This window comes from Galeopterus variegatus, unplaced genomic scaffold (genome assembly GCF_000696425.1).
Source record: "Galeopterus variegatus unplaced genomic scaffold, G_variegatus-3.0.2 Scaffold723, whole genome shotgun sequence".
Taxonomy (NCBI): domain Eukaryota; kingdom Metazoa; phylum Chordata; class Mammalia; order Dermoptera; family Cynocephalidae; genus Galeopterus; species Galeopterus variegatus.
The window spans coordinates 27231-39356 of NW_007726834.1; the positions used below are offsets into that span (position 1 = coordinate 27231).

The following is a 12126-nucleotide window of genomic DNA, read 5'->3' on the forward strand; positions in this document are numbered from 1 at the left end:
ATCTCTTGACTCAGGTTGTATCTGGGGAGCTAGCTGTGTACCCGCCAACTTGGGGACTCTCAGAGCAGGAAATGTGCATGTCTCCTCTAGACTAATAGAGACTGGGAACAGGAGCTGTCTTCCCCCTCAGACTGTAGACTCCTTGAGGGCAGGGGCTGTGTGCCCCCTGTCCTTGTTCTGCAGACATCCCAAAGGCAGGATGGCACTTCCCCTGAGGTGTAGTTAATGAGCCACCTTAACGCAGGTGTCCTGAGGCGTGATCACAGCCTTCATGCCGCCGTGTGGGAGAGGAAGTCGCCGCGGGAAGGCAGGCTGCTGCGCAGATAGTACTCTAGTGTTCCCAGGCCCTCCTGGCTAGAGGAGCAGGTGGGTCAGGAAGGGTGAGGGCAGCGACCCCTCCTCCCACCTGTCCCTGATATTGTGTGCCGTCTTCTCTAGGAAGGTCTTCAGTGACTCAGCTTACCTCCTGGGTCACAGTGAGTGGCAGGATATCTATCACCCTGAGTCACTTAGACACAGGAAAAGCCAAGGCCTTCTGGCTCCCATCCCAGTAACTTCTCTTCCCAATAGCAGGCTTCCTCACCACGGATCTCCTTCATGGCTTGACAGAGGATGGCCTACTTGGTCCTGGGGAGCCTAGGCTCCCCTCACCTTGGGGTGAAGGCAAGGCCATGCCCAGCCATAATGTATTGGGAAAGTGGGGCCTGAGTCTTGCCATGGGATCCTGATCTAGTCACCTCGCCTCTCTGGGCCTCGCATGGCAATTCTTCCCCTGCCTGCTCACATGGCTACTATGAGGGACAAACTGGCTCTGTCAATGGTGAGCACCAGGTCAGTGTCAGGTGACTGCTCACGGGCATCCCAGAAAAGGAGAAAGGGCTGGTTTCTCTTTCTTCTCAGGGCAGGAGCAGCAGTCGAGAGCACAGATGCTGGAGCCAAGTTGCTGGATTCCGAACCTTGCTCTGCTACTTCTTAACTGTACACGTTGGGCAAGTTACTGAACATCTGTGCATCTCAGTTTCCCCATCTGTAAATGGGATGATCTCCACCTCTCAGCGCTGTTGTGAGCTGGGACCTGGGAATTAGTTGGAGCTGTGTTTGGCACACTGGCAGTGCCCAGGATAAGTTACCTGGATCACAGCCCCACATCACAGCCCTCCTGCTCCTGGCCAAGCCTGGGTGGGAGGTAGGGAGATGGCCACGGGCACTACCATTCCTTGCTGCAGGAAAGACATGCAGGAAAAAACCCCTAGGGAAGGTCAGAAGTCTGTCTACAAAAGACAACACTTATAAAGAGGAATCTACTTTTGTTTTCCTTGATTCTGTCCAAGAAACGTTTGAATTCCTACTGCTCCTTGGGCCCAAAATCCCACTTGTGCATCGCTCCAGAAGCCCCTCAGGTGCATCGAGCAGTTTCATCTGTGTACGACCCTCTGGATCTCTACCTGTAAACATAACACAAAGCTCAGAGAAGGCAGGTGGCCAAAGGGTCTTTATTTAGAAGCACAGAGAGCAACCAGCCAAATGCACTCTCCAGGCCCAGGGCGCCCTCCTGCCTTACCTTGCCCAGAGCCCTCGTCCCACTGTGCCGCCCCACGAACAAACCTCTCTCCCTCCCTCCACACCCTTCTTCATCACCTCCACCGGACAGCGGTTTCTCATCAGCTTGGATGGCCTCCCATCAGCTGGGACCTCTGTGAATGGGTGTGTGAAATGTGTCCCTGTCCTGGACTGTACCCTGGAGGGTGAGGACCATGTCTGTTTTGCCACATGAGGAGTTCCCTGAAGACAGGGCCTTGCATGACCCACTTCTTTCACAATTTGAGAAGCGCCAAGTGAACAGGGCACACACAAGTCCTGGTCAGTAAACCTTGCTGACTCACAAACACTGAACTCAGTTTCTATCGTGGTACCTTTCACAGGGACAGGGAGAAAGTGAAGGGAAGAGACATAGGTGAAGAGGCAGCTAAACTCTGCCAGGCTGCATGGGCAGTAGATGAGAACAATCCCGGTTTGGGTAAACAGGGGTAGATGGAAGATAAAGAGTGAGTAAAGGTATCTAAATGCCCCATTTACCAGTCTTGGCAGCTCCCAGGCCAGAGATGGGAGGGGCCTGCTGCCGCTCAGTCAGGCTCTGCCATCTGCCACATCTCAGCAGAGATTAGAACTGGAGGGCTCGTTGTAGGCTGGGTTTGTTTTTTTTTTTTTTTAAATGCGGCAGGATCAGGCTCAAGATGTCACTCCAGTGAGTGGGACTGGAGATCGGGAAAGAAATGTCTAGGAAAACAGGGGAGAAATAAATGGAAGGTTCCATGCTCCAGAAGGAGAGAAGAACAGGGGGCAGAAAAGGAAGGAAAAAAGAAAAACAGCGAAGGAAGGACGAGTGTGTAGAGAAGATGGGTTTGATTCAGCAGGTATGTATCCATCTTTCCCTGGTCACTCGGAAAGCAGCAACAGCCCAAGAAGCAGGGCTCCTGGGTCCCAAGTTACTTCTCCCCAACTCTTATGTTTACACCTACAAGCCAAAGTGCTTCTGTCCTGCTCTTACTTCCTCTCTGGAATGCCTAATTTCCTAACTTTCGGAGATTATAACAATGACAACAGTGAAGATCATAAATGAAAAATGAGAGTGATTTCCAGATGACTGAGAGACTGGGCGCGGCCTGACTCTCTCCAGGACCTCTGTGGACTCTTCCTCCTCTACATATCACAACAGATGAGACACCCAGAGCCTCGTCGGACACCAGGCTAGCCAGTCTACTCAGGATGCTTTCTCCAGAGTGATTCCTGCTTCAGAAGATCCCCACACTCACAAAGGTGCCCATTTCAGTGTCTCATCACAGATTTATATTCCAGCCCAACAAATCCGAAAAAGAAGTGTACTAAAAAGGCCACATATGGCTTAGGTTAGAAAAACAATAATTACATAGCAATTACAATAACATAGTAGCAGTTTACCTCTCTGGGGCCTTTATGCAATGCCAGGTCCTGTGTTAAGGATGTGCCATGTGTTTTCTCATTGATTTCCATGAGAACTCTGTAAGATATACCCATATTATAGATGAGAAAATTAAGGCTTACCCAAGCCAGTACTCTGGCGTGGATCATGAACGGTGGCAGGACTTGAGAGTCAGGATCCTGGACTCCAAATGCTGTGCTCTTCAAACACCAGCCTTGGCTGGCCCCTCAGGGCTGCCTGCACTCTTACCAACTCCTCTACAGCTAGTTCAGATCGGCCTCCAACCCCCGACTCTCTCTCAGGAGTTCTCAGCCACTGACCTTATTTCTACTTAACACTGAAAACATATGAGTACATGTCTCCAGATGCAAACTTGCTCAACTTCCCACTATCAGATAAACCCACTCGCTTCTGCAAGACTCCTCTCCTTATACCCAGATAGAGGAGTGAGTCGTCCCTCCTCTTCCTACCTAAGCCCACCCATCTTTTCCCAGCACTCTCAGAACCTCGCAGTGTAGATTATTCCCTTTACTGGCCCTTGGAGCTTTAACTGCTTGCTTCCTCTCTACTCGATCCTTTCCATCAGCCTTAAACATGCTCATGTCTCTTGCATCCTACAGAACTTCACCCCCACCCCCATTTTCTTCCTCCAGTTAATGTCCTGACTTCGTCCTTCCCTGCACAGCCATACCTCAGTCTTGCCTATACTCTGTCTCCAGTTCCTTGCCTCACACCCACTCCTTATCTCACCCCAATCGGGATCCCTTCCCTGAAATGGCCTTGGCTTAGGTCACCAATGACTTCCATGTTGCTAACTCCAAAGAGTATTTTTTTACTCTCTCTTATTCAATAGCATTTGACACTCTTAACATTTTTTTGTCTTTGTTCTCTCAATTTTATATTTTCTTCCTATAGATCTCTGGCCACTTCTCTGTGGCAGATCTTCCTTTAATGGCCTTTAAACTGAAGAATTCCTTAAGGTTTAGTCCTGGGCTCCCTTCTCTCCTCACCCTATACTGCTCCTCAGTGATCTAACACACCTCAAGCCTTCAATGACACCCACATACCAGTACCTCCCAAAACCATCACTCCAGTTGCAACCTCTCTTCTGAGCTATAGGCTCATAATTTCAACAGCCCATGTGATTCCTCCATTTGAACTTCTCAAGGCATCTTGTAATCAACAAGTAAAATAAAATTAATGATCTCATTTCCCTTAAGCTTGTTTATCTCCTATTGGTCTCTATTCTCGTGAATCCTTCTAGTCACACAAGCCAGAAATCTCTTCATCCTTACTCCATTCAACTCACTGAGTTTGCCAATTTGCCTCCTAAATCTCTCAAACCTACTCTTCTCCAGCTTTGCCACCTCCCTACTTCAAGTTCCATTATCTCTTGCCTTCTTCCACCCCCATTCCCAATCTTTTCTATATGCTAGCAGGATATCTTATTAAAATGCAAATATCACCATCCTCTCCTGCTTAAAACTCCTGCAAAGTTTTCCTATTTCTCTTAGCATAAATTCCTAAATCCTAAATGTGACCTCTGAAGCCTGCACATTTGGCTTTTTAAAATTAATTAATCAATTAATTAATTTTAAAAAGCTTATAGCACCTGATATTCCCAGGCAGTGTCCCATCTGAGTACTAACCAGGCCCTTAGCTGACAAAATCGTGTACGTTCAAGGTGGTATGGCCGTAGACCACTCTGGCTCTCACACCTCTCCACACTCGAGCCACCCAGTCTTCTCTGGGCTTCTAGAACACACCAAGCTCCCTCCTGCCTCAGGGCTTTATGGATGCAATTTCTTTCATGTGGAATGTACGTCCCTGGCTTTACCAAGTTGACAGCTCCTCATCCTTCAAAAGCTGTTTTCTTTTTCTTTTCTTTTTTTCCTTTTTGTCTTTTTTCGTGACCGGCAACGGGATCGCAACCCTCGGTGTTGCGCCCGCACCCCGCCCAGCCAGTGAGCAGCCGGTCCGCATGTGGGATCTGAACCCTCGGCGGGAGCGCCGCCGCGCTCCTAAGCGGCGCACTGTAGCAGTGCGCCACGGGGCCGGCCCCCAAAGCTGTTTTCTTAGGGAAGCCTTTCACAGGCTGTCATGGTGCCTTATACATTTTCTTCAGGGTACTTAGTACGGTTTGACATTATGTATTTGTGGGACTATTAAGGATACTCTCTCCCCATTAGAAGCTAAGCTCCAATGAGGGCAAGGAGCAGTTAAGTTTTACTCATGGTTGTATCCCTAGAAATTGGCACTGTCTTTGGCACATTGTATATTGAATGAATAAATGAACGATTAGTGAAGACAAAAAAGACTGTAAAAACTCATTCTTAAAAGGCCAAACCAAGACAGAGATTCTCAAATTTTGATGGGATTAGAAGAGCTGGGGATCACCCATTGGCATGCTGACCACTCTCAAATGCCCTTTTCTCTAAAAAAAAAAAAAAACTTTTGTTCAGAGATAATGCAAGCAGGAAGGATGCATTATGGAGACCACACTCCCCTGGAACAACTACAGATTGTGCTGGACAACTTGTCAATCAATGGTGACACCTATTTTTCATTAGTGTTTCAATAAAATACACACCTCCAATACTGATAAGTGGTAGAAATAAAAATGTTAATTTACTCAGAGAGATTAAAATGTGTAGGGCCGGCCCGGTGGTGCACTGCTACAGTGCGCCGCTTGGGAAGCGTGGTGGTGCTCCCGCCGAGGGTTCGGATCCCACATACAGACCGGTTCCCGCTCACTGGCTGAGCGAGGCACGGGGGCAACGCCGAGGGTTGCAATCCCGTTGCCGGTCCCGGTCCGGTACGGGGGCGACACTGAGGGTTGCGATCCGTTGCCGGACATGGAAAAAAAAAGACAAAAAAAAAAAATGTGTAACGTGACGATTGGATCATGTATCAATGTCAATGTATCTATAGATTTCTAAAAAGCAGTGTTTCATTTTGCCCTTAAACTACATAAATACATCCTATTTTTTGGCAGCTGGCCAGTAGGGGGATATGAACCAATAAATGCATTTTAAACTGCTGTGGGATAACAGGAAATAATAAGATACCCAGCCATCAGAGAATAAATCTGAAACCAAACCAGTGGTTGTGCTGGAGCTGGTTCACACTAGCTTTCTAGAGCCTTTACTGTTAAATTTTCAGGAATTTTGAGAGCTGCTTGTTAAACAGCCATTGTTAAAAATTAAATTGTATTAATGTATAATTAGTAAAAGTAATAAGTACTCAAAATTCATGGCTTCCTAATTATTTTACATTTTATTGTCTATGCTCTTGAGGTTATTTACATCTACTGTATCTGCATGGCTGAGATACTAGATCACAGTGTGCTGCACATCTCTTCCCAACTCTGCATTCAGTAATGTCACCTTGGTAATTTGAAATCAGCCATGGTGGGACTATTTACACCGTCAGGACTTACATGTTTGGGAACTGAATGTTATACCTTTACTAGCATACCACTGAAGCAAACCACTGGCTTATGAAGACGTTTTAAGGTGTGAAGCACACTTTTACTTGGAAGATGGATAGATTACAGAAGTATAAAGACACATCTTTAGGAAACCATTCTCAAAATTGTGCAAGGGTTGAAGATGTTTTCTTTCTCAACTTGAAGCTATTATTACTTACAAACATGATTTTCATTACAAATATTACTCAAGTGCCCATAATTTATGAAACAACTTGTACACTATTACTTCTAGACAAAAACGAATGTGCTCACTGACTAGATTGAGATAAATTCTTAAGAGTAGAAGAGATTCCCTTCCTCTCTCTCTGCCAAACTTCTGGAAAGAGTAGCTTATGCTCAACCTATGTTTGTTTACCTCCTCTCATCAGTCTTGGCTTCTGCCTCCATTTGATCAAAACTGCTCTAAGGTAACCGTTGACTCCTTTATACTGCTAAATTCAACAGTTTTTTTTTCAGTTCTCAGTTCTGTGGCCTCTTTGGTTTCTTCTTGCCTCCTCTGTGAGACTAAAATAGTAGAGCAGAAATTCAACCCTCTCACCCAGGCCTAGCCTAGCACAATGGCTGGGACCTCCTAGGTGCTCAGCAATGGTTTGCTCAATCGGTGGCCTGAGTTTTAACTTCTGTGACCTTGAGCATGTCATCTCACTTCCCTGGATGCGTTTTCTCAGACATAAAGTGAACCATATGGTATGCCTTCTTTTTTCCTTCAATTTGTCAAGAGCAAAACTTTTAAGAGTCTTGAGAGGGCTAAAGGTCTCCCCATTTCAACTGGGCATTATGAGATGTGTCCACTTTACCACCAGGCAAACTCTTGGATGTTCGTCTTCTCCTTGGTCCTTGGTCCTAAGCCCCAAAGCTATTCCTTTGCCTTCTTTTGTTTCTTGGCTCACAGCCAGACTGAGAGACCTTGAGAAAGTCACATCACCACATTCCCAAGTTATACAATTGGAATGAATGGAAGCTGCACGAGATAAGCCCTCAAGTGTTCAGGGCCTGTGAGATCTGTAAACCGCAGGTACTGGTACTACATTCCCATATTCGAGTTATGCATATATATATATATATATATTTTTAAAGATGACCGGTAAGGGGATCTCAACCCTTGACTTGGTGTTGTCAGCACCACGCTCAGCCAGTGAGCAAACCGGCCATCCCTATATAGGATCCGAACCCGCGGCCTTGGTGTTATCAGCACCGCACTCTACCGAGTGAGCCACGGGCCGGCCCGAGTTATGCATATTTTATATTCATAATGTTCTTCCCCTAGAGTTGATGCCCTTCAACTCTTTAATCATTTCTGTTACTTGTATTGAATTCCTTCAAGTCTTAAATTCTTTTTCTCCCTAGAGCTGCAGAAATCAGAACCTAACAGTATTCCAGATGCCATTTTCTACTCTGGCATTATAGGACTTACAGATGGGGAGTGATCATCCTGCTAATGGCTTAGCAGCAGGAAGATCCCATCAGTCAGCGGCAAACATTCAAGTTTCTGCTCTCATCTGGAGGTCAAAGCTTCTGGTTCTCTCAGCTCATTATCCCAAATACTGATCCTCTTACATTTGCTTTCTTGCTGTCTCCATGAGGTGTCCACCTATTGGGTCAAAGGCCCCAATATGGCATGGTCACCTCTGAAATTAAAAGGGGGGAAAACACATCTACCTTGCACAATTACATATATAAAGAGCAGTCCAATGATACTCACCTGAATGTTAGATTAGTCAGCAGGCCATTAGAAAAGAATCTAAATGATGTAGGTCAGAGTTCATGGAAAAGTCATGGGATAAAGGAAACACACAGGGCCCAGGCAGATTAAAAAGATAATTAGTTGTGGAAAATAAGGTTGGGCTCCAGCCAAGAACTTGCCTTTGACAAAGATAAACCAAAGAATCCAATACAGTCATGTTGGGGGGACTTAGTCGTTCTTTTATGGGGAGTTAAAGAGACAGAACAAAGCAATAGCCAGTTTCAAAGTACAGTTCAAGTCCCCCACTGTTTGTTGTTATGTCATAAACATACAAGCTGTTTCATCTGCACAGATTCATCTGCACAGATTCATACAATATGGAGATCCCACTATAGGTTTAAACCAGATTTTAAAATGATTATGTGCAGAATGGTGGTCAAGCCAGAGATTTGGTCTAAGAAAGGATCTTGATGTCTCCAGCTGGAATTAAAAAAAAAAAAAAAGAAAGAAAAAGAAAAAGAAGAGGAAACTCTTTAGGACCTAAAAGGCCTTCAGCCTTACCGGTGAAAAGGAAAAGAGGGGCATCTCTTACTCGAATTGTTAAAACCCATAAAGGAGGCCGGCCCGTGGCTCACTCGGGAGAGTGTGGTGCTGATAACACCAAGGCCCCGGGTTCGGATCCCACATAGGGATGGCCGGTTCACTCACTGGCTGAGCGTGGTGCTGACAACACCAAGTCAAGGGTTAAGATCCCCTTACCGGTCATCTTTAAAAAAAAATAAAAATAAAAAATAAATAAATAAATAAATAAAATAAAACCCATAAAGGTGTTCAAGGTGTCTAATAACAAGGCAGAGAGGTTTAATCTCCATATTGGGAATAGGAATATTTTTTCATGGATGGCCAGATATATAGGGGCCTGACCAAAGGGGAGGAGGGGCACTGGGGATGATGCCAGATACTCTATTTAGACCTGAAACTGCAACTCCAAAGGTTCTGTGAAACTCCTTGCCTGAAATATTGTTTTGATAAATAAGCCATATCCTTGTGGAATTGCAATCTCCAACTGTTCCACTGGCACGGACATCTCTGCAGTGACAGCACATGCCCCAGATTGTGGAGTTAACTTGAATTAAATTTCAGATGTGGGGGAGCTAAGGGAGGGGATGGTGGCAGTGGGAGGTTTATGAACAGTATGCTGGGGCTCTGATGTTGTCATAACCAGATGGCTTCAACTGTATCATTTAAAACAAAAACAAACATGTCCAGGAATAATATAATAATGATAGGAGAAGCATCGAACATCTTCACCTGTACCTGAAATTCTAACAGCTTTGTACCCACAATAAAGCCCTTGTTAGAAATTACATAAATATCGAAAATCCCAGAAGAGACCTTCATCCTGCCAGCAGCTAGGTGCCAGGACTAATACCCTCCTGAAGGCATATTCCCTGAACCCACCAGCCCCCAATCCACAGCTGTCTGTGACTGAAGAGGAAAGCAAATTTATTTGAAGCCTGATGTCTTCCTGGAACCTCTGAAGAACAGGCCAACAGAGGCACCTTTCCAGAGCTTTGTTCTTGCTATTCCCGCCGTAAAGAAGGTTCACTCCTGAGTCTGTACCTAAACATTTCAGAAATGGACTTCCTTCCAATTAATTACATAATCTTTAGGATACTACGCCAGAAGATCTGGCACCCAGTAGTTGTGTGATCTTAGGAATGTCCCTTCTCTGCATTTCAACGTTCCTCATCTATAAGATGGGAAGATGCTGTATCTATCACCTGTCCCACCAATCTCATCAAGTCGTGGGGAAGTTCATACGAGATAATGTATATGAAGGTTGTCTGACAATGACAACTGTGGAGCAAACGCAGTTACCTGAGAGACAACATGGGTGGACTTTGTGTCTGCCCCGAACCCTGGATCTGTGTGATGATCTGGAAAGCTAGAACCGAGGAGACAGAGGATAGCAGTCAGCACATGAAGAACTGAGCACCTCCTCACTAGGTGACACTCAGAAGAAACTGGGACGTAAATGGAGTCGTTTCTGAAATTGGTTGTATTAATAGTGGATCATGTCTATCCATTCTAGGGGCAGTGAGATAGATAAAAACTGGACAGCATGCAAAAGCAATTTGAAGGGAAATGCAAACTAAATTAGGTTGAGGTTCCATCTAAGTTCAAATAATACACAGCTTGGCCAAATGACCAACGCATTTTCCAGTGTATCCCACTGTCCTATCTAACAGGGCTATGAAAAAGGCAGATGGGGAGCCCCAGAGCATTCTTGTGAACTCACTCAGAATTCACACATTAACTTTTCTGGAAACACATCAAGTCAATGACAGAACCAGTCAGAGACAATAACTTCCCTTTATTTAATATCCACATTCATATCCCCTGGATCTTTTTATTTTTAGTTAGGAGAAGATAAATTGGGGAGTAGGTCTAAAACATACAGGGTGCAGAAAAGCCCACTACCATTACTTGCCTTGGCAGAGGTAGGGGCCTGATCCCTCGTTAGGATGTGGACTGTGAGATACTTATGAAGGACAAGAGACTGGCAGATGCTGATAGCTCACAAAGGAAACTTGAGATTACATACACTCAATAAATCCCTACTGCTTATTAGACATTTCAAACATAATCTCTGCAAGCTGAAGGATCAAACTAGGCCTTCAAAATCCCTTAAGTAAGGAACTCAGACCCAAGAGACAAGCCAGGTGAGTGAAACAAAAGACCAGAGATGCCACACAGTACAAAATAGTAATTATTTATATTTTCAAAAAGAAAAAAATTAACATTTGGAAGTTCTCCCCTGTAGGAAGAGGGGCTAATCAGAAGGAACAGGACTGGCTCCTATGCAGGCGGCAAGTCAGGTGTGAACAGCTGAGCAATCTGGGCTGGGATTTTCTCACACAGCATTAATAATAAAATTTCCTTTTCTCTTCTTTTTGTTCACTTTTGTATGTTTTTCGTTTTTTGGTTTTTTTTAGAAAAGGGGGGAAGGGAGGAGAAATAAAACCAGAGAAAAATGCCAAAAAACATTTTCCACAATATCTAAAAACAGAACCATACTTCTTGTCAAGATAGTATGAATTCTGGATGAATTATCTTTTCCAGTTTTCAACACCAATAAAGATTTTTTGCAAAAACTACTACATCAGAATACTCATCTTCCATATCAAATAACCTCCTTCCCCTTTCGCCTTCACTTGTTGTTTTTCATAAAAGGATAAAAGGATGTATTCTGTTCTTGCAAACAATAAGTGCTAACAGTAAGAGAGCTCTTCTGATACTTGTATGGTGATGAAGAGATTTCACAAATATCAAAGTTTTAGCACAGTTGGAAGGACTAAAATTTGTTTCTCTCAACATAAATACTACTGGAATCCACAACTGATTTGAGAAATTCTGCAAAAATCTTTTCTTTCCTTTCTTAAAACTAAATGTCCTTATTTTTCTTTTTGCTCCAGGCACCTGACGATTTGTTCTGCTCAGTCAGATGCAAACAGGTTTCTCCGAAGTACCACGCTGCGATGTCCTCGGGGCCAGCGCCTAAACTGAGTCCCCACAGTATCGAACTCGGCCAGGCCAAAGGGAACACAGTGACGCAGCAACAGGGTTTTCATTAGGTTGAATAGCTCTGGGCCCCGGGCCCTTCCCTCCCCCCACTTTCCCCAAGTTATTGAGTGCTGTTTTAAAAGTCTGGGGCCACGATGCAGTCTTTTCCCCCCACAACAGAGTAAAAGCTCCACAGATTGCGCTGTCTACCTGGTGGTCACTGGCAGCAACAGTGGCTGCTGCTTCTGGAAAATAAACGAAGTCTTACAGCAGGCAGGATCTTAGGATTGCTTCAGGCGTTTGCGTGGGGGTCCCAGAAAAGGGCACTGTGCTGAAGCCAGAGAGCGGTATGCCTCAGCCACCAAGTGGGGATGTGACACCACCATTGACTTCCACCCAGAGGTCTCCAAGACATCCGAAGCATGA

The 12126-nt window shown here is 45.1% G+C and overlaps 1 protein-coding gene across 2 annotated transcripts in view; it reads right to left on the reverse strand.

Moving 5' to 3' along the window:
* Nucleotides 1-10490: 10490 nt before the first annotated feature.
* Nucleotides 10491-12126, reverse strand: part of SPOP (speckle-type POZ protein) — a 67523-nt gene continuing 65887 nt past the window's right edge. For both annotated transcript variants that reach the window (XM_008571796.1, XM_008571795.1), the window contains one exon: nt 10491-12126. In XM_008571796.1, coding sequence (XP_008570018.1) covers nt 11982-12126 — 145 coding nt within the window. In that variant the 3' untranslated portion in view covers nt 10491-11981.